Here is a 27,123-nt window from a genome sequence, read left to right as displayed (position 1 = left end):
CTAATTTACCTCTCACGTCATTTAATTTGTAATGTTTAGGTGAGTAATGAAACGGCCCTATTAACCCTTTCAGCCCCTTTTCACAGTTCACGGTAAAATATTGCAAAACCTCCGTATTTTGGAACCGATTGAATTGTCGTGAAATTGGGCATGGGCATACACATAGATAACATATCAAAGAAAAAAATGATATTGTGCCGATGTGTGCTTTTGCCCTGGGGGTGAGTTTCACCCCTTATCGGAAATGAAAAAACATAAGTTCGAAATAAGTCCGGAATTGGATACACTGACTAACTCAAAGTAACGTTTGTTCTATAGAGTTTTTCACTAAGTCAGTACTTTTCGAGTTATTTGCGACTGAATAATAATTTGTTTTTTGTAAATACCTTAAAAATTAAGTATATGTTTTATCGAAAAAAGTAAAAAAGTATTCTTAGCAGAAATACAGCTTATAAAAAAGTAAAAAAAAATGTGTATATGTTATAGTCAAAGCCCGAATTTCAGGCACTCCTAGGTTTGACTAGGCAATCCTCAGGTCTGACTGACGGTCTTAGTCAAAGCCCGAAATAAATTATAGTTTCGGCCTTTGACTAGTCAAACCTAGGAGAGACTAAGTTGGTCAGGCAAAGGTCGAAATTTAATTTTATGAAATCGGGGTTTGACTAGTCAAACCTCGATCAGCTATTAAAATGCCGTAATTTGTTAGATTGGGTTTAATAAAACGTCATTTTTTAATTTTAATGTTTATTATTTTTATATTGTCGTAATTTAAATAAAAAAAATTGTGTTTATTCTCACATGTTGAGCATTATGACATTTAGAGTTGCACAATACGTTAGACCTTTTACACTTGCGTAATATGGAAGAGCATTATTTCTTATTGCAGTAGCATTTTATAAATCCTTGTCCTCCAAATTTAGAATCTGTTGTACTAATTTCTTTTAGAGACAGCGACAGCTTAACGTCTGGAACATCTTCGAAATTAAAAATTTCTCTTTGCATTCTCTTATTTAGTTTCTTGAAAAAAGTGTATTTATTGTTCCGTATTCCGTACCAACTCTATATAAACCGTCAATTGTTTTATCTTGTATGACACCCAAAATATTTCAAGCATCTCCTTTGGCTCTATCAAAGCTGGGGATAGGTGTATTGTTGCAGTTTTTCCGATCAAAATTTGAGGATATTTTTTTTTTCACTTAATTGTTTCATAGCATTATAGGCTGGTCATAAAGACCTTCAATCGCATTTCCTTTATTTATTTTAATCTTTTCTGTAAGTGCACATGCGTGCATGCTCGAATCTTCTGCGCATGCTCGAACGCGTGCCAAGGATATGCTCGAAATAATTTAGGTATCATACAAGATAAAACAATAATTGACGGTGTATATAGACGAAATACGGAACAATAAACACACTTTTTTCAAGAAATCAAATAAGAGAATGCAAAAATAATTTCCTAATTTCGAAGATGTTCCAAACGTTAAGCTGTCTCTAAGAGAAATTAGTACGAAATATTCTAAATTTGGAGGACAACAATTTATAAAATACCACTGCAATAAGAAATGCTCTTCAAAACCATGTTAGTGTAAGTATAAGGTCAAACGTATTGTGCAACTCTAATGCCTCAAAATGCGAGAATAAACACTATTTTTTTTATTTTAATTACGACAATATAAAAGTAATAAACATTATAATTAAAAAATGACGTTTTATTAATCCTAATCTAACAAATTACGACATTTTAATAGCTTATCGGGGTTTGACTAGTCAAACCCCGATTTCATAAAATTAAATTTCGACCTTTGCCTGGCCAACGTAGTCTCTCCTAGGTTTGACTAGTCAAAGGCCGAAACTGTAATTTATTTCGGGCTTTGACTAAGACCGTCAGTCAGACCTGAGGATTGCCTAGTCAAACCTAGGAGTGCCTGAAATTCGGGCTTTGACTATAACATATACATATAGGTATGAAGTCCGTAGATGCAGTAAAAGCAGATTTGTAGCTAATGTAATTGAGGTTCATATCCGTCAAATTCCAAATCGAATAGTTCAAAGCGGAATAACCAAAAAATCAAGCACTTATTGGAGAAAACTTATTACAACTTTTTAAAGTATGTATTTAAACAGCTTTATTTTTGTTTTTAAAAAAGTTTTTAACATCAAAAATAAATAAGTAAGATAATGTTGTTACCTTTTTTTTGAAAAAAAAATCGTGAAAGTCACCTCCTAAATAGCATTCCAAATGAAATTAATCGTTAACGCTTCACCACAAACTTTACTTTTGTATTGTTTATAATGATATACTTCTTTTCATGAGCATTTTTCAGTGCGTCACAAATGATAGAAAAAAAGGTAGGTCCGTGATAATACACATTTATGACATTTATTCTAACATGACATTTTAGTTAAATCTGACAGTTGTCACATTTTATTTGCAATTTGGCATAAAGACAAATCGATTGTGTTTATTGCATTTATAAAATGGTATTTTCTTTGATTTGTATAGTCTTATAAATTGTACAGATTATATTCGTAGATATGTTATATAATTATTAGTAAATATTTTTTTTTCGATTATAGCACCATCTATTGACAACTAGAATAAATGTTATAAATGTCACCGACGAAATGTAATCACCGACGTGCGTTTTTTTCTGTCACATACAATTTAATGCGTTAGAAAGAATTCGAAAAACTGTGACGCACTGAAAGATCCTCATGAGAAAAAGCATATGTAAGTTTCGTCGGTTCAAAGTGCTTATTTTTGAAAAGGCTGAAGTTAAATGGGCTTGAAGGAGTCTCTTAAGTTAAGTCTCTAATCATGAGTGTATGCAAATTTGTATGAGTCATATCTTAACCAATTTTTAAGGAAAACAAAAAATATAAAATATTCAGAAAAGCGAAACCTACGTTTTTTTACTCGTTGAGATTTTTGTTATGACTAATAATTTTTAAGCTATTTTGAAAAAAAAGGAATTTTTTCTGGAATCTTCCTTTTCTAGAATCTGAACTACCTTGTGGTTATCGAAAAACTGAACATCTACGTACACTAATGTCGCAGTCGCGATGAGTCCGCGACTGCCAAATATGCATACTAAACTAAATACGAGATTTGGATTATCTTGTTCGCGACGAGCCGCGTCCGCGATTCTCTAATGCGTTCTGTCCTTAATATGCCTTGCTGTAGTTTTCCCAGAATTTGCTCGAAGATATGTTCAGAGATTAAATAATACCGAAGGCAGAATGCATCCTTGTCTCACTACTCTATCTATGGAGACTACCTCAATCGGTCGTCTACTTTATTGTAGGCAATTTCGTTATAGCATATATTATAAGATGGTTATGAGCTTAACTTAGGGTAAGAACAGAACAAGTGGGTCGCAGTTGAGGTGGAGGTGGAGGTCGCGGTCGATGTCGATATTCAGGTAAAACAAACACATTATAGTGAATGGAAGAGAACAGAGCAGGTAAGTCGCGGTGGAGGTTTAGCGCGATGCCATCCAGGAGGTTTACATCGATGCTTTTGAAAATAAACTGAGTTTGTTTAACATTGATGTCTACTGCGCGGCCTACAAGAGTGGTCCGTTCGAAGCCAAGTTGTCATTACCGGCGATCTCTGAGTTGATTACTTTTTATATAATCCCTTTTTTGTATTCAGTTTATTTGAGAATTTCTAAAGTAATTAAATTCAGTAAATTTTTGAAATATGAAGGAAGATCTGACTATTTACAGCTGATATTTCATCACTATCATCACTTGACTGACACAAAATCGTAAAAGCACAGTCTTTTGTCATTCAAATTTCATTAAACTACTTCACTTGATAGTGGTTCTAGCTCGACTGACAGCGCAGGTGACCTCCTTGTTATGTGCTGTCGACATCGACCGCGACTTAACTAGTAGCATCCACCGCGACCTACACCTCCACCTCGACCCACTTGTTCTGTTCTTACCCTTATTGGTCCATACGTGTGTCTAATTTACACAGCGGATATCCCAACAAACAACTTAACTAATAAGGATCTTGAATATGTAAATAAATAAAAATCGCTGTTACAATAATTAATTTATTAATAATCTGCACATTGATCTTCATCTAATAGACATCTGGTATGGCAAACATTTTGGTAGAACTTTCCAGATTGCTTTATGGTTCTTGTTCTATTAGGACTGCTGAAGTCAACGCTAAATAAACCAAACTTTTGCCTAAAATAAAAACAAAATCATATTTGTAATTAATGTGGATTAAAGACTAGGAGTGCAGAATGTTTTAATTAGTTGTGGGGTCAGTGAATACAAAACTTATATACCATCAGATTTCGGACTAAGTTCAAGCCAAGTACACTTTTATTCCTTATGGCTCTTAGGGCCGGTTGTTCAAACGCTAATCAAAAATGGATTCAACTGATCATTATCAAATATTTAATTACTGTCACCAACTGTCAATGTCAACTTTGTTTGGGTTGCTGAAAACATAATTGATTACAATTATGAGATTTATTAATCAGCTATGTTAATAATTGTTTTGTTAATTAATAATTAATAATTAATAATTCCATCAATTATGTTAATTATCATAATTAGCATAATTGATTACCATCAACTGATTGACGTACGAATGAGGGGTGTTGTTATTTGATTGTTGTTAAGGGGACTAACTTATAATCAACTTCTTGATTAGCGTTCGAACAACCGGTCCTTAGTGTAATGAAATATGAAATTAAGTTGAGTAAAATATGTGAAAAGTATGAGATTATTTTTTGTAAAGAAAATCGCATGTGCTGAGACGATTTTCTCCCTTGTGCCATTTTACGAATCCATACCCTTTTTTTAACTTTGGCATAAGAACCTGAAAAAAGACATAACGGCAGGTTGTGAAAATGGAAAATCTTATCTTGGAGAAGTTGCGGAAAATAAGATAAACTCGATTTTCAGAAAAACGCAGTCTCGTTCAAATCTACATTTTCGTTTTTTGCTTACTTCGTATGATATTTGCAGGACACAAAAAGGTATAAGGGATCTGTATCTGTAGAGTAGGAAGCGGGGTGAAGTTCCATATAGTCTGGGCTGATTATCGGAGAATAGGCCATTTTTGGGAAAAGTTATTTACCAGCAACTTTATTGCTGGAATCGAAGCTTATGATTATATATATTAATAATATAGGTATGCAAAGTCCGCAGATAGTGTGCTACTTTTTTTATTAACAAAATGGCGCCTACAAAACGTGTTTTTTTCAATTTTTGCTTCATAGCTCCGAAAATTTTAACTTTACACCAAAAAAACTCTAATAAAAATTCACCGAAATCAAATTCTGCATAAAGAAATGTTTTTCCCGATATGCTACAACGAAAATTTTCATCGGAAAATGCGGGTTTTCCCAACAAAATCTTTAAATTTATAATAAAGTTTTAGATAAGTAATTATCTACCAATAATTAAATAACTAGGTGACATCAAAGCTTTCATAGTTTAGATTATAGTTCCAGAAGACGGTGAAAATTAAACGAATATTTTAGCAACAATTCAATTATTAATTAATAATTTACGGTCGCAATAGTAACCAAAATAATTAAGATGCACTGATCAAACATGCCTATTTAATATTTTGCCAACAAAATATAAATTTTTAATTTTTTTGAATAATCTTTAAATGTTAAAAAAAAAGTTATAAACAAATTAACGTTTCTCAGAAAGTTTTTATTATATTCTAATTTTAAAAGATAGGTAAAATGAGTAATTCAAAGATCTTGAAAATGAATGCTTTAAAACTTTTTTGCAACCATTTGCAAAAAAGTTATGAAACAACAAAATTTACATACGATTCTACGTTGTTTATATATTTTTTTAATTCTTTCAAAGCGTAAAAGTGAGTTTAAAATACAAGCTAATTACTTACAAAAAATATCGATTATTAGTTTAATGGTTATATTTTAATTAAAGATTATAAATATTTTTTTTTGTAATTTACACGCGCGAAAGTAGACTAATTCAGTACCGTAGCTAAATTTTCACTCTAAGCGACGACCGTCGCGCGACGTAGAGTAGTATTTGTATGCTGCGTGTCAATCGCTTCGAGTGAACATTTTAGCTCCGGCTCTGTATCAAGCCTACTTTCACGCTAAAAATTACAAAAAAAACATTTTTAATCTTTCATTAAAATATAACCATTGAACTAATGTTTGATATTTTTTGAGAGTAATTAATCTGTACCATAAACTCACTTTTAAGCTTTGAAACAATTAAAACAAATTATAACCAACGGAGTAATCGTATGTTTATTTTGCTGTTTCTTAACTTTTTTGCCAATGGTTGGAAAATTTTTTAAAGCATTCATTTTCAAGACCTTTGAAATGCGCATTTTAAGTATTTTTTAAAATTATAATATAATAAACAATTTCTGAGAAATGTTAATTTGTTTATACCTATTTTTACTGGATAAATACTGTGTGCTGGAACCACACCACACCAGCATCAGCTGGAAAACGCTGGTGTCTGATAGGCATATGGGGAGCAGTACAACAAGGGATAAGGGCTTGCGGCTCAGTGATACTCCTCCATAGATCCTTAGTGGAAGGGCGTTGACGCCTAAATACCGGTGTTCATATGTATAAAGAAAAACTATAAACAATAAAATACTTACGTATAACCTGATGCCCATTCGAAATTGTCCATAAGACTCCAAGCGGTGTATCCGAAAACTTTGACTTGATCATTGATCATTGCGTCATGAATATAACTCAAATAAAGCTTTAAAAGAAAAAAAAAATAAATTTACTAGTATAAAAATGACTTTGAATAATACATATAATATATTTGATCATAAAAAGGTTGTGAAACTGTTATGTTTTCTTGTGACATGTCTAAGTTAAATATTATGTTTAATATACTTACGGACAAAAATATTGCATGTGGAATAAAGTTTTTTGTGCTGTTATCCTTAGCCCCCTGTATCATAGGAATACGATTTCTTTTCCGAATGCGATGTTCTTAAGTATCATACAGGGTGTTTCATTGGGAAACGGAAATACTTTAATGACCGACTTTTATATCCTAGTTACAGAGTGTTTTATTGATTTTGCCCATTTTTTCCTAAGTCATAACTTTAGAACCACCCTGTATATTTTTTATATTTTGTACACATATGTCTCATTCAAAACCCATACGACCGACATAGTAACCGTAAGAAAAATCCAGGTCCGGATTAACAAAAAATTATAAAGTAATTGTGACCTTAAAACAACACCCTGTATATTGAAATTTTGAAAATATGTTTGCTTATTTGAAAAGAGCACAAAAAACTAAGTCTAATGGTTCACTTCAATTTCTCGGCCAGACAATTTTATGACTGCAATTTTGAAATTATATTGAATTTTTTAAGAACTCTGACATTAAAAAGCAGATATTATTAACTTTTAGTTATAAATTATTAAAGGTAATGAATAAATACTCATTTTAAAAATAATCAATACTTATTTACCACATTGGAACGACCCATTTACTAATCACAAAAAAATGCAGGTTCGGATTAACAAAAAATATATAGTAATTGTGACCATGAAACAACACCCTGTATATTGAAATTTTGAAAATTTGTTTGCGTATTTTAAAAGAGCATAAAAAACTGCGTTAAAAAGTGAATGTCAAATTTTTGCTCAGATAATTTAATTACGGCAATTTTGAAATCATATTGATTAATTCTGTTAAGGTGACACGAAACTGCCAGAAAATTTAAGAACAATCCCAATGTAATTAGAAAATCGATTCGAAATCATAACGAGCAAGGAAACGCATCGAACAAAATGGCGGACATTTTTAATTACTGCTATAGTTCAAATATTTTTAATTTATGTTAAGTTGTTGAATTGTTTAAAAGATTTTTTTTTATTAGATATAGCTGTTTTTTTAATTCTTTACTAAATCATTAAAATGTCCCAATTGCCGCAATTCTAATTTTTAATGATGTGCATACTGCTACAAATACAGAGAATCCATGAAGCCAGCGTATTAAATAAGTGTTAAGTATTTTTAAAATAAGTATTGATTCATTAACATTAAATAATTAAAAGTTAATAATACCTGGTTTTTAATCTCAGAGTTCTTTAAAATTTTAATATATTATGTAATTTCAAAATTGATGTAATTAAATCAACGGCGCAAAAAATTAAAATGAACCTTTAATCACAGTTTGTTATGGTCTTTTAAAATGCGCAGACAAATTTTCAAAATTTCAATATACAGGGTGTTGTTTTAAGGTCACAATTACTATATAATTTTTTGTTAATCCGGACCTGGATTTTTCTTATGGTTAGTATGCCGGTCATATGCCGGGTTTTGAATGAGACATATGTGTACCAAATATAAAAAAGAATATACAGGGTGGTTCTAAAGTTATGGCTTAGGAAAGAAATGGGCAAAATCGATAAAACACCCAGTAACTCGGTTTTAAAAGTCGGTAGGGCAAAAAATGTAGTATATCTAGAACAGGCTGGGTGACCTCTATTCACCGTTAAAGTATTGCCGTTTCCCAATGAAACACCCTGTATAAGTGCATATAATCGGATTTAAATCGGATCTGGGCGTTACGCTTGGTAGTACAATTTTTAAATTGAATTTTATCAAGGTAAGTCTTCACTATGTTAGCGACATGAAGCCGTGCTTTAGCATCAATAAGTCATATTCAATATGGCTTTCAAATGGCAAAACATGATCTTCTTATATGTTTTCAATGTACATATCAGTTGGCATTCGCCTAATCACCTCGAGGTGTTCGGTATGTCCTTCCAAAGCAATACCGCTACGTAGCACTATGCCGCCACCACCAAAACTAACGCTCTGTATGACGTTACAAATGACATACTGTTCGCCAACTCTTCTGTAGATGAAATTTTGTAAATCATGTTAGCATAATAATATGATAAACACTATGCCAGATGTAATTTTATACAGAGTGTTAATTTTGGTGGCGGCGGCATAGTGCTATGGAGTGGTATTTCTTGGACAGGAAATACCGAACTTGAGGAGGTGATTGGGTCAATGACAGCTGATATGTACATTAAAAACATTTTATAAGATCATGTTTTGCCATTTGCCAGCCATATTGGATAACAAATTCGTGTTAATGCAACATGATGCAAGTCTTCATCTCGGTATAATAGAGTGATTATTATACCTTGATGAGATTCAATCTAAAAATTATATTGGCCATCATATAGCCTAGGTATATCAAATTAAAATCCGATTATACCATTTATATGATACTTTAAGACATCACATTCGAAAAAGAAATACTATTCCTATGACATTGGTGGCAGCACAAAAATTTTTATTTCACACGTTAATTTCAAGATAGGTAATATTTTTGTCCGTGGTTGTATCATGTTAAGTCACAATTATTAATTATAATGAACATATTGTACATTTTTGGAAACGTTTGACGTTTCGATTTCAACTGCGGAAATGGTTTTCATTCAAAAAATTCTGAAAAAACTACGGGAAAATAAATAACTAACAAGTTATTTGTAGATTATGTTTTTTAAAATTGATGCTTGATTTACTTGGAACTCGATCTTGTAGACAACATTCTTCTTTTGGTTGAAAAACTTTAAGGATGGTGTTTTTATCCTCAGAATATGAAATTCTTACTGTTTGTGTATTTTCTGTATTATTTGTTATTTGCTTATTTATAATCTAAATAATTAATTTATATAGAATAGAATATAATAGAAATATGCTTTATTGTCACTGAAAATTTTTACAATTTTATGGACAAAGCTTACATACAGTCAAAAGAAAAATAATATCAACAACAAATAACAAATAACAACTACAATTTAATAAAATTAGATAAATCGTCAATATACAGTAAACAAGATATAAAACCAAAGACAAAAACAATTAATTGCCAATTGAAAATTGAACATACTTACAACGAATAAAACACAACATTAGGAATTGACAGTTTAAGCTACTGCGTGTGAAACCCAATTTTCTTAGTTATTCATTAAGAAATTCTTCTATTGAATAATATGGTGTTTTAGATAGATAGGCTTTTGTCAGTTTACGGAATTTTGGGAAAGATGTTGCAGATTTAAGTTGTAAAGGCAGATGGTTGTAAAGTTTTTTTTGCGGAATATAATATAGATTTCTTGGTTCTAGGTTAATTGCTCGAATGCAATTGCTCGAAATTAATTGCTCTAAAGCAATTTCTCGAAAATCAATTGCTCGACATGAAAATTGCTCGAAATACAAATTGCTCGAATAAAAAAGAGAATTATATATCTGAAATATTTATTCACAATAATGCAAAATCGTAATAATACATACTCAATAAAGAAACATTGGTAATGGATAAGCATGTTAATGGGTATTCAATGATTTTAATCTTTCCCTAATACCTGCAAATTATTATAATCCCTAATTATCATGATGAGAGAAAATCAAAACGGTTATTGTTCTTATTATTTTAAAAGTTCAAAGATATTTTAGATTCGTAATAAATACTTTTTCATCATAAATTAATATACGATTATATACGTGGAATATCACATAAATAATTGGTCCTATTTCAAGAATCTTTCTTATGTCTATATTTTGTATTATTGTGAATAAATATTTTAGATATATAATTTTCTTTTTAATTCGAGCAATTTGTATTTCGAGCAATTTTCATGTCGAGCAATTGATTTTCGAGCGATTGAATTCGAGCAATTCACCGGTTACCAGATTTTTTTATTAACTCAGTGCATGGGATAGGTAAATAAATATCAAAGATTGAATTTCTGGTGGAGTAAAGATGATTGGGCCTTGCTGGAAAGGCATGAAGGTGTTTACGAATTAAACAAACCGTTTCTAGAATATAATATAAAGATGGAAGTGTTAAAATTCCGTGATTCCTGAAGTAACTTCTGCAATGTGTAGATCTTCTGAGGCCAAACAGATACCTTATTGCTCTTGTTTGCAATTTAAAAATAACATCAAATTGAGCAGATGTACTAGAGCCCCAAAAAGGAAGACCATATCGAAGATGAGACTCGAATAACGAAAAATATGTTATTTTAGAAGATGCTAAATTGAGTTCCCTTGAGACAGATCTTATTGCATAGCAAGCTGAGGCGAGTTTCTTACTTAATGAATCGATATGAAGGGAACATTTGAGGTTGCTGTCTAAAAAAATACCAAGAAATTTTACAGAATCAACGGCACTGATCTGGCTGTTATTAAGAGGCTTAGGTTGAAGAGCTCCTTTATAGGATAATGCTACTGTTTTATCTACATTAAAAGAGAGTAAATTAGAGTCAGACCAGGTCTTTATCGTCAGTAGCTCCGAAGTTATAGTTTCATGAAAAGATGCTATAATTGATTTGCTCCAATGATACTGGTATCATCAGCAAAAAGAAAAATTTTCCCATCGATTTTTAAATTAGTGATGTTATTTATAAAGATAAGGAACAGAAGAGGACCCAATACTGAACCTTGCGGTACTCTACATACAATGCTTTTGAGACTAGAGTCAGTATCATTTGCTCTAACTAGTTGTTTCCTATTATTCAAGTAGGATTGGAACCAATTCAAAGAAATACCTCTAATTCCATAGAAATTTAGTTTTTTAATCAAGATGTCGTGATTTACACAATAAAAAGCTTTGGCATAGTCACAGAAAACAGTGGCAGTATAAAGGTTATTATTTAGTGCTTGATAAACCTCATGTAGTACAGAAAACATGGTATCATTGGTACATTTATTAGTTAAAAAGCCGAATTGATTTTTAGATAAAATGTTGTTATCAACGCTAAAGGGCATAAGTCGAGTTTTAATGAGTCTCAATAATTTTGGACAGTACCGGGAGTAGGTCTATAGTTGCAGGCGTTAGATTTTTCGCCACCCTTATGAAGAGGAATAATAATGGCTGTCTTTAGGCACTCTGGAAATTTACCTTTTTCGAATGAATCATTAATTAGTGAGACGAGGATTTCCAACACATTTTCTGTGAGATTAGAGAAAATTTTTATAGATAGTCCATCAGTACTACAGGATGATTCGCTTTTGATACTATTGATTGTTTGGGTCAGTTCAGAGTTATCGACTGGTTTTATGAAGAATGAATTCGAGACCTTTCTTGAATTAGGGAGATAGGAAATGGGATCTTTTTGCGGGAAAATAGTTGATGTTATATTTTTACTCACATTAACGAAGTAATCATTTAGACTCTCAGGATTTGGAAGTGAAAATGATTGAGCTGTGTGAGTTTTATTTCGAAGATCGTTTCTTATAGACCAGGGGCTAGATTCCGTGCACTGTAGATATCTACACGTCGCTTTCTATCGATGTCAATTGTCGTGAAAATATTTGAATTTTTAGCTTTAATTGAATTATTTTCTAGTTTTGCTAAGTTATATTTTAATTGATGCTGAAGTGACACTTAGTAAAACAAGAAAATATTTGAATTAAAACTAAAAATGGGGTGGGGTTCTGTGTACAATCGCTAACGCCGATCGCTTTCTATCAATGTTAATATATTTTAATTTTTAGTTTTAATTCAAATATTTTCTTGTTCTACTAATGCCCGGTTGCACCAACAAATCTTAAGCTTAAGTCGAGAATATCATAAGGATTAATATAATTTAATTATAATATATTACAATAAGAATACCATAATATAATAATAGATATAATTGATAACAAGGTTAGAATCTAAAATTATGGTGCAACATAAGTGATACTCAAGGAGGCCCTATCTATAAGTAGAGCTTAGCTAAGCTGGAGCTTAAAATCTGTTGGTGCAACCAGGCATTAGTGTCACTTCAGCACCAATTAAAATATAACTTAGCAAAACTAGAAAATAATTCGATTAAAGCTAAAAATTCAAATATTTTCACGACAATTGACATCGACAGAAAGCGACGTGTAGATATCTACAGTGCAGAAAATCTAGCTGCAGGTTTTTTTGCAACACTTTTAGAGCTTCCCAGACGATTTTGATAATAGGCCTTTTAGCTGATTTGACAAGTTTTAGATATGTTGTCCTGTACTTCGTGATATATTCAGTGACAGAAACATTGGTATTAAATTTCTTGATGTATAGAAGTGAACGCATATTCTTGGCTGATATGCGGATACCTTTCGTAACCAAAGGTTTTCGATGTTTTGGCTTAATATGAATTAAAGGAAATGCTTTATTGAAGATGCGGATAGGCTGATCTAGAAAAACACTGAAATTATAGTCCACGTCCATAGAAGGAAACTGCCACTCAGAAGTTAAGCATAAATTTTGGAATTTACGAAAATTCTGGGAGGAAAAAATCCTACCTAAACGTCTGGGTTTTGAGGAGGGTTTGCTGAAGATGTTAAACTTCGTATACACTGCTTCATGATCAGATAGTCCCGCATTAATAAATGTAGAGCAGACATCAAGGGGTGAGAAATCTGAGACAATATAATCGATTATGGTAGATGTAGATGTAGATGTAGATAATCTACGTAAACACAGATTATTCAAACATCATCATTCTCTTTGATTTATCCCTATGCGGGGTCGGCTTCCCTAATTGCATTTCTCCATACAATTCTATCTTGAGTCATATCAAGATTAATCCCCTTTACCAATCGTCAACCATGTCCTGCCTAATCGTCTCCCTCCAGGTCTTTTTTGGTCTTCCCCTCCTACTCTTTCCAGTAATCTGCATTTCAGCAATTCTTTGGGTGATTAACGTCTCGACGTTGAACATGATCAAACCATCTCAACCTATGCTTTTTCATTTTGGCATCAATTGGTGCCACACCTAGACTTCCACTGATATACTCATTTTTAATTTTATCTTTTGTGTCACTCTACTCATTCGTCTAAGCATTTTCATTTCTATCACATGAATTTGTTGTTCATCTTTCTTTTTCACTGCCCAACTTTCAGTTCCGTACATCATAGCCGGTCTTATGGCTGTTTTATAGAATTTTCCCTTCAGCTTAATTGGAATTTTCCTGTCACACAACACACCACTCGTTTCCTTCCACTTCATCCATCTAGACCTAATTCTACTGAATGCATCTCCATATATTTCTCCATTACTCTGTATTACCGATCCCAGGTACTTAAAACTATTGCTTTTCATAATCATTTTACCATCCAAAGATACCATTTGATTTGTAGAAACTCCATCTTTAAATGAACGTTTCAAATACACTGTTTTTATTCTACTAAGTGTTAAACCTTTTTCCTCCAGAGCTTGTCTCTACTGTTCCAGTTTTTGTTCTAAGTCTCTTTCACTATTTCCTACTAACATATCATCAGCATACATTAAGCACCATGGAATGTGACCCTGTAGTTTCGCTGTTATCTGGTCCAAAACTAATGAATGACAATAATAAATAACGACTAAGCACTGAGGCTTGGTGCAATCCTACTTTCACATGAAATTTATCAGTCTTTCCCACACCAGGCGGTTCTGTGTGTTAGGTCCTGTCCTAACACTAGTCGTTACTCCCTCATAAATATCTCTCACAATCTTTACATATTTACCAGGGACTCCTTTCTTTTTGAGTGCCCACAACAGAATCTCTCGAGGAACTCTATCATATGCTTTCTCAAGCTCAGTGAGAAAGCAGAAAACAGATTATACAAACCAATGATACAAGAAACACACAAAAGAGTCAGAATTTGATATTCCGAGGGTAAACCTCTATAGGATTTTTTTCAACCAAAAGAAAGCTATTGCCTTCAAGATCGAGGCCAAGTAAGTTAACCATCAATTTTAGAAAGCATAGCATACAAACAACTTGCTGGCATAAATTTTACCGTAATTGTTAACATAATCTCTTTTTTAAACGATTCCCGGGGTGGTAATTGAAACGTCAAACATTATTTAAAAGTGTAATTTTGATACCAATTAATGGTGGCTTAGTCCCATATCAACATGGGTAATATTTATGTTTGATCATATATGTTAACTTACTTTATGGTAGTTGACTCTTCGAGGATCATCTAGTCCTCCCTTATCACAGAGCCCGTTCTCTGTAACCATAATATCGGGATCATTGTAGTTATTTTTGATAAAATTCAAAAGATCAACAATACCCCAAGGAGCTACCTGCAAAAAAAAGAAAATTTATTTAATAATAATTACCAGAGAACGGCAGTTCCCGCCAGTGGCGTACACCAACACCCCCCTACACGCGACGCTACATATTAACGAAATTTTCGATTTTCTAAATCTGACTGATTTGAAAGATGGGCGAAGTCCCATCTTAAAGTTCAGGAAAAGACTCACCCATTCACATGTCAACCATCCATTTTGGTCCAAGGGTGTGGATTTTACGGCCCTTTCTATTTAGGGTCTGTTTTTGGTTCCCGTCCCCAAAACTCCCAAAAATTTCAAAAATCTAAGTCCGACCTTTGCGGCTTCTAATAGTACTGATCATTACCTTTCCAACGCATGTGTAATTTTGAAAATCGGTTATAACATTGTTATACCATTCAAAAGTTACCGAGCTCAGAAGAATGACTCAATTTTTATTAAAAAAAGGGAAAATGTTTGTGGATATGTATGTAGTATGTGTGTTTAAAAGTTAAACCGATTTGAATATTTTTTTTCTGTGTTTGAAGAGGGGGTCAGGGCCGATTCAGAACCGGTGTAGTTTGTGACTTTTGACCACCCATAAGCCAGCTAGAGGACTTGGTAGGTACAAAACGGCAAGAGACAGGAGAACTGCAAATACACCAAATCAATAGTGTTGAGTTATGCTTTCAAATGGTGTGTAAGCCGTCAGGATCAGACATATTCACGGCTCAGTATAGCCTAAAAACTGAAAAACTATACTTTAAAAATTTTGGTTTTTCGACAATTAATTCTCGACTTAAAATTTCAACCTACGAATTGCGCCAATAACTTAGCGTTTGTAGAAGGACTCTAGACGAATCTAACGGTGTAGACGTCATATCCGAGAAAATCCGAATTTTTAAGTTATAGGCTTCATAAGTATGATCAAATCTATTTCCTACGGGAAAAACGGTTTCTCAAGCTCAATAATTCCTGTAATACCGAAAAAATGCGTTTTTTTTTTTATTTTTGAAGGTGTGTTTCACCAATTTTAAAAATTTGAAAAAATTCAAGGTGAAATATTATGCAAAAATACACGTTACATATTTTTTTCATGAAAACGAATGTCTTAGTTATTTTTTTATACTCATTTAAAACTTTAAAATCGTTCTAAAATTTAAATTTTCCGCCAAAAATAAAAAAAAATTTTTTTCGCACAGAACTTTTAAATCTTACAAATTTTTTATTTAAAGTTTTTCGCTAGTTCTCGATGCGGCTGAGATAAAAAATAAAAACATAAAAAGCCTAATTAGGCTCTGGGTGGGTCACATGACCACCTAGGGGGCTAAAAATTTCAGAAAGTTAGTTTCACTATATATGCTAAACGGTGACCTATATGGAAATCGAATCGAGTTGGGGGCACTTTTCATCATCTTACCCGGCTAGGCCCTTTGATCTGGCAACGGGCAATCCGACTTCATTTACCGGTCATCTCAATAGTTTTTTTTTCAATCTATTTCGAATAGAAAAAAATCTAGTGTACATTCGATGGACACTAGATCATTTGGGAGGTAATGCAACAAAGGTGACCATTTATAAGGCTTAACGAGTAATAGAGGAACATTGCATTCAACTTCATACATTAAATTTATAAATAACTTTGAAAAACTCCTGACACAAGAATAAAAAACCGCTGAACGCCTTAAAAATGAGTGGCGCATACAATATTCCAGCTACAAAAGATCTGTAGCGAAATTGTACGAAATATTACGTGGCGCGAAATTGTATTTTCATTTTGATGTAAAACAAAATTCTAGTTTTATTTTAAAAGATTTTTCCATAATATTTGCTAAATTTGAAGTAAACGCACCACAAAAGAGTTTCAAACTTCAAACTATCAAAGTTACTCTTTTGTGGCGCGTTTACTTCAAATTTAGCAAATATTATGGAAAAATCTTTTAAAATAAAACTAGAATTTTGTTTTACATCAAAATGAAAATACATTTTTGCGCCACGTAATATTCATATCAGATCTTTTGTACCTGGAATATTGTATGCGCCACTCATTTTTAAGGCGTTTAGCGGTTTTTTTATTCTTATTATTATTATACAGTGTGTCAATTTGAAAAGGTGCCACCCTCTATAATTTGGTCACTATAGAAAATCTAAAAATATGTAAAAACAAGGCAAATTTATTTGTGAGGGGGACATTTTGTAGACTAGTCTTCAACTAAATTACATCAACCTCTAGCGGGGCGGACACAACCCCAAAATTTTTAATGGAAATGGGGGTTGAGTGATACCGCATTTTAAGGGCGTTCAACCCCCCTTCTTAAAATTACCACATACATTAAATTGGGTGTATTGGTGTATTTTGAGTATTTTTGGAGTATTCTTTGGACAAAATCAAATAAACTTATTAAGGGGGTAGGTGCAAAATTTCGGCTCCAATGCTTTTTAAATGCATTAATTTTTTTTTAAACCTGAGAAAACTAATTAGCATTTATGAAAAATCTAAACGCAGAATGAAAGATTACGTTATTACCGAGGTCCGAAGCCCCTGAAAACTTCTATATTTATTTTAATAAGTTGAGTGAAAAAAAAGAGAAAATTTAGTGCGATTTAGTTTAAAATATCTCATTCAACAGAAACTTTTTGTTTATTCTAGGAGACTTTTGGCCCTCGGTAATAATGTAATCTTTCATTCTCTGTTTAAAATTTTCAAAATATTTATTAGTTTTCTCAGGATGCGAAAAAAGTTAATGCATTTACAAAGCACTTTATCCGAAAGTTTAGGCCTACGCCATTAAGGCTAAGTAAAGGCCTAAAAGTAAACTTAATAAGATATTAAGTACCGAGCTCAGAACTCCAAAAATAGAGGGTACCACCCTCTATAATTTGATCCCTATAGAAAATCTAAAAATATGCAAGAACACGTCAATTTATCTGTGGGGGCATATAGTAGACTACTTTTCAACAAAACCCTCTAGCGGGGGCGGACACAACCACCCAAATCTGTAATGGAAAGGGGGTTTAGTGACACTCATTTTAAAGGTCGTTCAACCACCTTTTTAAAAATACCACATACATTTTTAATTAAGTAGTTTTGGAAAAATCAAGTGAAACCCTACAGATATTAAGTATCGAGTTAAAAACTCCAAAATTATTTTTGTAGTCTTAAACTTTAAATTGAATATTTTTGGAGTATTTGAGCATTTTGAATATTTTTGGAAAACTGAAGTAAAACCGTAAAGATATTAAGTATCGAGTTCAGAACTCCAAAATTTCTTTTGAGTATTGAGTCCAGGAATTTTCCGAAAGTACTGAAAAGAAATATAATATATGTGGTATTTTTTAAAATAAAGTCGAACGACCTTTGCCCCCTTTCCATTAAAGGTTGTGGGGTGTTCTCCTCCCCCGCTAGAGGGTTGGTATAATTTAGTTGAAAACTAGTTTAAAAAATGTCCCCCTCACAAATAAATTTGACGTGTTTTTCATATTTTTAGATTGTCTATAGGGACCTTTATAAATTATTTATTAAATTATAGAGGCTGGCACCTTTTAAAAATTGGTATTTCCGAGTTGTATGATATATTTTCGTTTGTTATTTTGTTATCAAGAAAGTCGCCGATTAGTTTTGTTGGGTTTCATCTTAATTCTCGATTTCTTCAAATAATTGTAATAATCGTTGTTAAGGACTTGTTCTTAATTGGAGAAATGCTTGTCTCTGCAGTCCAAAGCTATGTTATTCGCAGAGCAAAATTTTTTTAACTCTGTGTCTGAGGTATATAAAGATTGATTGAAGGGTCATAAAGTATATGTATTTTGTACCTGATGAAAAGTTGTTTGGAATTAAAAACTATGTTTTAGTATACAATAAAATGCTTTTAATTTATAGTCCATTCTTTCACGGTTTTTGCTCTAAATTTTAAAGAACCGCTTGGATTGACATGAAATTTGGCATACGCATGGCTTACATGTCAAAGAAAAAAATTGATATTGTGCCGATGTGTGCTTTTGCCCTGGGGGTGACTTTCACCCTCTTTTGGGGGTGAAAAAATATAAGTCCAAAATAAGTCCGGAAATGGATAAACTGGCTAATTTTAAGTAACTTTTGTTCTATAGAGCTTTTTCGCCAAGTCAACACTTTTCGAGCTATTTGCGAGTGAATATGTTCATTTTTCAACAAAATAACTACATTTTTAGACGGTTTTTCGCTAATAACTCAAAAAGTAAGTATTTTGTCGAAAAAAACCTTCCATACAAAAATATAGCCTGTAAAAAGTAAAAAGAAGGTGCCTGGACCTGGTAAAACTAGTGTTATAGCCAATGAAAAATAGATTCATATTCACCAAATTTCAAATAGAATACTTCGAAGTAAAATATCCAAAAAATTAAGCACTTTTTGGGGACAACCCATTATAACTTTTTTAAATTGTTTAAAAAAGCTTTATTTCTGTTTTTATAAAAAGTTTCTAGCATTAAATTTAAGCAAGTTACGCTCAAAATAAAGTTGGTCCCTTTTGTTTTGGCAAAAAAAAATCGGGAAGACCATCCCCTAATTAGCAACTTAAATGAAATTAATCGTTACCGCTCCACAAATTATTTTACTTATGTTGTGTTTATATTATGATCTGTAAGTTTCATCGATTCAAAGTGTTTATTTTGGAAAAAAAATTAGTTTTAAAGTAAAATTTTAAAAAATTTTAATTTTGAAAAATATGCTTTTTTCAAAATAATTTAAAAATTGTTAGAGATACCAAAAATCTCGAAAAACAAGAAAAGTCAGCATTGCTTTTCTGAATATCATGTATTTTTTTTGTTTTTCTGTTAGACAAAAATTGATTAAAATTTGGTGTTTTTAAATTTGCATACATTCGTGATCAGTGACTCGTTCAACCCCTTTTAACTACAGCCCTTTCAAAAATAAGGATTTTGAACCGATGAAACTTACAGATCATATAAACAATGCATACACGAGTCAAGAAACTTGTGAAGTCGTAACGATTAAGTTCATTTGAGATACTAATTAGGGGGTGATTTTCTTGATTTTTTTACCAAAAAAAGGGACTAACTTTATTTTGAGTGTAACTTGTTTAATTTTGACACCAGATTTTTTTTTATAAAACAAAAATGAAAAGCTTTTTTTAAACACTTTAAATAAGTTGTAATGAGTTTTCCCCGAAATGTGCATCATTTTTGGTTATTTCACGTTAAAGTATTCCATCTGGAATTTGACGAATATGAACCTATTTTTAACTAGCTATAACTCTTCTTCTACTAGGTATAGAAACGTGATATATACACCATTTTTTTTACATTTTTACAGGCTAAATTTTTGCTACAAATGTTTTTTCGACAAAATACTTACTATTTGAGTTATTTGCAAAAAACATCTAGAAGCGTGGTTATTTTGTTGAAAAAATGAACATATTCACTGGCAAATAACTCGAAAAGTATTGACTTGGTGAAAAAACTCTATAAAACAAAAGTTGCTTAGAATTAGTCAGATTATCTAATTCCGAACTTATTTTGGATATATATTTTTCACCCCCGATAAGGGGCGAGGCTCACCCCCAGGGCAAAAGCACACATCGGCACAATATCACTTTTTTTCTTTGACTTATTAGCTATGTGTATGCCAAAGGGCCTAGCCGGGTAAGATGGTGAAAAGTGCCCCCAAGTCGATTCGGATTCCATATAGGTTTACGTTTAGCATATATAGTAAAACTAAATTTCTGAAATTTTTAGTTCGTTTTCACGAAAAAAATATATAACGTGTATTTTTGCATAATATTTCTCCCTGAATTTTTTCAAATTTTTAACATTGGTGAAACGCACCTTTAAAAATAAAAAATCGCATCTCTTCGGTTTTTTTTTTCGTTTTTTGATACAATTTTATAAATATTTTTCAAAAAAGGTAACAGCGTCACTAGAATAGGTAAAAAACTGAAAAATAATTGGGGTTTGCTTAATAAAAAGTTTTTGTAATGCCATCCATTTTCAAGATACAGGACGTTGAAGAAAACAAAATTTTACACATTTTTTACGATTTTGCCGAAACTACTGGCAACATTGTAATAAAATTTGGCGACTTTTAAGAGGTAGTTGTTGTGTATTCTTTGACATACAATTAAGAATTTTATATTTATCATTGGCGCGCATACGCCATATATGAATTTTTATAGAAAAAAGATCGTACACCACTGACATATTTCAAATTAACATTCGTTTTTGAATTCTTCCTTCAGTTTGTGACAAAAAATCTATCTTCCTATTTTTTCATACGACGCGCCATTTTTATTCAAAAAATAAAACATCTTAACCCTTACAAAGTATTCGAACTTCTATGGAATAAAGTATCATACTACATACTATTAGTATTACATCTACATAAACTCGTACATCCATTATAAAAACTAATTCGAATACTTTGGCAGCGTTAAGATATTTTATTTTTTGCAGGAAAACGGTGCCTCGTATGAAAAAATGAGAAGATAGTTATTTTATCGCAAATTGTACGTGGAATTCAAAAATGATTGTTAGTTTGAAATATGTCAGTAACGTACTATCTTTTTTTCTTTGAAAATTTCAGACCATTTTCAAAAAACAAAAAAGAAACCGAAAAAATGCAGTTTCTTATTTTTAAAGGTGCGTTTCACCAATTTTAAAAATTTGAAAAAATTCGGAGTGATACATTATGCAAAAATACACGTTATATATTTTTTTCGTGAAAACGAAGGTCTTAGTTATTTTTTTATACTCATTTAAAATTTTAAAATCGTCCTAAAATTTAAGTTTCCCGCCAAAAATAAAAAAAAAATTTTCAGTAGTAATTGCACAAGAGCTCTGAAATTATTGAATTTTTCCCGAGTGACACTTTGACAGTTTTAATTTCACGAGCCGAAGGCGAGTGAATTTATGTCAAAGTGTCACGAGAGCAAAAATTCTATATTAATTTCAGAGGTCGAGTGCAATTTTTTGCGATTATTTTATGAATAAAACTGTTCAAAACCAAAATTTTATTGTAATTTATTTATGTAGGTACCATTAAACACACAGTTTTTATAAATATTTGACGATCAATTATCAGTAGTAATTGCAGAAGAGCTCTAAAATTCGATAATAATTTTAGAGATCGAGTGCAATTTGTTGCGATTATTTCATGAATAAAACTGTTCAAAACCAAAATTTTATTGTAATTTATTTATGTAAGTACAAATTAGTACAATTAAACACACAGTTGTTATAAATATTTGACGGTTGAAAGTCATCACTTTTATAATTTTTAAAACAATAATTGTCATTAATGTCACTGAATGTATTTTTTCGTAGCAACGAAGGGCATCTGACTTAATATACTTAACGACGGGAGATTATCAAAAAATATCGATTTAATTCAGATTTCTGTAGCTTTCTATTGGTCAGAATCTCCTATGAATGAAATAATCGGACAGAACTTTTTAAAGCTTACAACTTTTTTTATTTAAAGTTTTTCGCTAGTTCTCGATGCGGCTGAGATAAAAAATAAAAACATAAAAACACTAATTAGGCTCTAGGTGGGTCACATAACCACCTAGGGGGCTAAAAATTTCAGAAAGTTAGTTTCACTATATATGCTAAACGGTGACCTATATGGAATTCGAATCGAGTTGGGGGCACTTTTCATCATCTTACCCGGCTAGGCCCTTTCATGTCAATCCAAGCGGTTCTTTAAAATTTAGAGGTTTTGCAATATTTTACCGTTAAAGAATGTACTATTAATAAAAAATGCAAATTTATCTCGAATTACCGATACCGACCATAATTTTTATTTATTATAAATATAATAACCCTTTAATTATTAATTTTACGAAAAAAAAATTTTTCATAGCTGTATGCTCAATAAGTCTGGATCCCGCGTATGTACAAAAAGTTGATTAATAGCAAGCTGAAAATTTGTTAATAGCTTAAGGGTGTCTAGTCGGACAAACTTCGATATATGGGAACACTGGAACAGGGGAAGTTTTAATTGTGGAACAGGTTAAAAATTTGGAACGGTCAGACCACGAAAACGGCACATTTATTGTGTCCGACAGAACAGACTTAAACTCTGCGAACAGAGATTAAACTCTCATGCAAAAATCAGACTGCTATTTATCACCAAATGGGAGTTTTAATGAGTGGAGCATGTAGAAAATGTCAAATGACAGGAATTATGACAGGTGATAAATAGCAGTCTAATTTTTGCATGAGAGTTTAATCTCTGTTCGGCGAGTTTAAGTCAATTCTGTCGGACAACATAAATGTGCCGTTTTCGTGGTCTGACCGTTCCAAATTTTTAACCTGTTCCACAATTAAAATTGCCCTGTTCCAGTGTTCCCATATATCAAAATTTATCCGACTAGACACCCTTAAGCTATTAAGAAATTTTCAGCTTGCTATTAATCAACTTTTTTTCATACGCGGGATCCAGACCTACAAGTTTTGATGGTCTAAGTCTAAAGCATAACATGTAACGATCATATATAAAATTTTAATAATTTTGTCAATGCCAAATGTCAAAAAATATGAATTTCGCCCAAGAGTAAAGTACCTTTATAGTTCACAATATGTTAATTAGAAGGATGTAATTATATATTGTAAACGGTACAAAAGTGAACGACCGTAGCTCAGCGGCATGGTATTGGCTTCATAAGCCAGAGTGCATGAGTTAGATTCTTGAAACCGACAAAATTTTCATTTCTAAAAATAATACGAGCCGTTCAAAATAACAATTTTTAATGTTGTGAAAAATAAAGGTAATTAATTTACTCTTGAGCGAACTTCATATTTTTTGACAGGCTTTGTATAATAACATTGATAAAATTTGATATTTGATGATTGCATCTTAGGTCTTAGAGCAGCAAAGATTTTTGTGAAGAACTGTTTTTCATAAAATTAATAACAAAGAAGTTATCATATTTTATATTTGCAATAAATGAAAATGATATTGGATATTGGAATTTGAGACAAATTTGCAAATATATTTTTTTAACTAAAAAGACATAATGCACATTAAAACAGCTTTTAATTCCAAACGACTTTTCATAATGACAATTTTCGCTATTGTGAAAAATAAAGGTGTTTTACTACCTTACATCACTTTACTTTTTATTATTTTCTGTAATTATTTGATATAATTTGTTTCAAATACAACTTCGTGACTTTTAATTAAATAATTTCGAGGGTGGCATTTTCCAATCGTTAAATATCGTATTTCATGCCCATCTCATTTGATTTTATTTTACAACCGGTAATCGTAGTGTCATACAATTTTACATAGTATTTAAGTTTGTTATTTGTTGTACATAGAAAACGAAGAAGACAAAAGAAGAAACGAGGATATAAGACATGAATTACAGGTAAAATCGCTCAATGAAAAAGTTGAAGAAAAGAAGTTAAAATGGGCTGGACACATGATAAGAATGAGTGGTGAGAGACAAGTGAAAATGACATGGGAGGCCAAAGCAGTGGGTAAAAGCAGGAGGGACAGACCAAGGAAAAGCTGGAACACTAGTGTAAACGAAATACTCAAGAAAAGAGGAACATCGTGGCAAGAAGCAAAAGTTTTAGCAGCAGATAGGAAGAAGTGGCGTAAATTTGCAGAGAGTATTATATAAAGGAGGAATCCTCGACACCTAATGGTAAAAGAGGCAACCGATTATGTATGTATGTATGTATTTGTTGTACATTAGTGATGAAATGTATGTATTACCACAGGTTATACGCATTATGGTGTTTAGTTTATTTTTTTTGTTGGAAACAAGTAAAATATTTTTGTTTGAAGTAAATTTCACTAATTAATTGACGACATATTTTAAGACGGCATCTGAGATATAATGTGAATCTGATAAAAGTACTCTTATACCAAAAATTAATTTGTTATACAGGGTGTTCCGAAAAGTTTGGTTATAAATTATACCACAGATTCTGGGGTCAAAATAGGTTGATTGAACCTCATTTACCTATATAGAAGAGTGCACACAAAAAAAGTTACAGCCCTTTGAAAACTCTTAGCGATTTTTTATTGAAATTGGACATCTTAAGAAAAACAACAGTGAAATTTATTCACCCCATAAAAGTTTTATGGGGTTTTGTTTCCTAAACTTTTGCGTACGTTCCAATTAAATTATTATTGTGGTACCATTAGTTAAACACAATATTTTAAAACTTTTTTGCTGCTCAGTATTTTTTCGATAAGCCAGTTTTTATCGAGATGCCGCTTCTTTTTTAATATGTTTACATAAAAATTTTATGGGGGTTTCGTTTCTTTGAACCCCTCAAATGTTTGTGTACGTTCCAATTAAACTATTATTGCTATAACATTGGTTAAAGATAGTGTTTTTAAAACTTTTTTGTCTCTTAGTATTTTTTAGATAAAGCACCTTTTATCGAGTTGTGGCTTCTTCTTTAATATTGTTCAAAATATACTCAAAAATGTAAATTATAAATAAATTTTTATATTATTACCAGGTCTCTATAATCGTACTTAAGGGGATAGACGCAAACTTTAGTCTCCAATGTTATTTAAATGCATTCATTTTTTTCGAATCCTGTAAAAACTAATAAACATTTCTGAAAAATTTAAATGCAGACTGAAATACTAAATTATTACCGAGGGCTGAAAGTCTCTTAGAATTAATAAAAAGTTTCTTTTGAATGAGATATTTGAAATTAAAATCACACTAAATTTTATGTTTTTTTCTACCCCTGTAACTTATTAAAATAAACATGGTATAAGTTTACAGGGACTTTCGGCTCTCGGTAAGAAAGTAAACTTTCGTTTTGCGTTTAAATTTTTCAAAAACACTTCTCAAAAACATTAGTTTTCTCAAGATTCGAAAAACATGAATGCATTTAAATAGCTTTGGAGCCGACAGTTTGCTCCTATCCACTTAACCATATACAATTATGTGGTGGATTTGACAAATATTCAAAATATCTCGATAAAAACTGGCTTTTCGAGAAAGTACTAAGAGGCAAGAAAGTTTTAAAAACGCTGCATTTAACTAATAGTAACATACCCAAAAGTTTAGGAGAATTTAAGAAAACAAAACCCCCAATGAAATTTTTATGGGGTGCACAAATTTCACTATAATTTTTTAAAAATATTCCTACCACAAGAATGCCACACGTCTATTTTTAATAAAAAATCTCTAACAGTTTTTGAAATATTGGAAAAAAATTCATTTTTATTTTGTAATTTCCAAGGACTGTAACTTTTTTGTGTGCACATTTGTACTAAGGTAAGTTAGGTTTAATCAACTTATTTTTGACCCCACAATCTGTGGTGTAATTTATGACCAATCTTTTCAGGACACCCTGTATAAAGATATCGAATACGAATAAATATATTACAAGCTGTCAGAAGAATTCGTAATAGAATGGAAAATACAGATAGTAGAGCGGTAGTAATCCTTTCCACTAAAGTTACTTAGCTTACCTTAAGCCAATCCAAAGAACTAGATTCCCATTTTGGATCAGTGTAAGTCAGAACTCCCACATCTTGATACCTAGATGGAATATTGAATATAGGAGGATCGGGAATACTTTTAACCAGGTTTCCAGTGTACGTGTTTAGGGCAAAATAGTCAGCGCTACCTTTCAAAGCAGCTTTTTCGGCATCTGTAAATTCTGGAAGACGGGACTGTGCTCTTCCTTCGGCGGCACTACGGGCAGCTATACGGGATTTCATTATTTCCGGATAGTCACCATTGAAGACTGGATTGGCATACCAACCAAGCTGTAAATATATATAAATAACTATTTATTTTTTTTTTATTTATCGTATATGAAAAAGGATAACACAACATTAGTAGCCAACAGGAAACCCTCTTGATGTCCTTCGTAAGCTATAAGTCGGCTTTCCTAGTCTACATGTTATACCTTCTCTTTTACAATACCACAATTGCACATGGCGGATGATAGCTTTCCGAAATTTTTAAAAAAATCTACCATAGTTTGTCCGAAATGTGAAATGTATCAATGTCTTTCTCGATAATTCTAAGCCAGGAGGTTCCTGTAATAATACATGATAGACACTGGACGTAGAGATGATTTTTGTAACGATTATGTC

At 31.8% G+C, this 27,123-nt stretch overlaps 1 protein-coding gene across 1 annotated transcript in view; it reads right to left on the bottom strand.

Annotated features, from left to right (window-relative positions):
• Positions 1 to 4,050: 4,050 nt before the first annotated feature.
• Positions 4,051 to 27,123, bottom strand: part of LOC114336055 (myrosinase 1) — a 107,749-nt gene continuing 84,676 nt past the window's right edge. Inside the window, exons 6-9 of the mRNA XM_028286368.2 lie at positions 26,491 to 26,790; positions 14,943 to 15,077; positions 6,638 to 6,744; positions 4,051 to 4,203 (exon numbers count right to left, since the gene is read on the bottom strand). Of these exons, the coding sequence (XP_028142169.1) occupies positions 4,068 to 4,203; positions 6,638 to 6,744; positions 14,943 to 15,077; positions 26,491 to 26,790 (678 nt within the window). The 3' untranslated portion in view covers positions 4,051 to 4,067. The remainder of the gene's footprint in view (positions 4,204 to 6,637; positions 6,745 to 14,942; positions 15,078 to 26,490; positions 26,791 to 27,123) is intronic.

Source organism: Diabrotica virgifera, chromosome 1 (assembly GCF_917563875.1).
Source record: "Diabrotica virgifera virgifera chromosome 1, PGI_DIABVI_V3a".
NCBI lineage: Eukaryota > Metazoa > Arthropoda > Insecta > Coleoptera > Chrysomelidae > Diabrotica > Diabrotica virgifera.
This window is presented reverse-complemented; position numbering and strand designations above follow the sequence as displayed.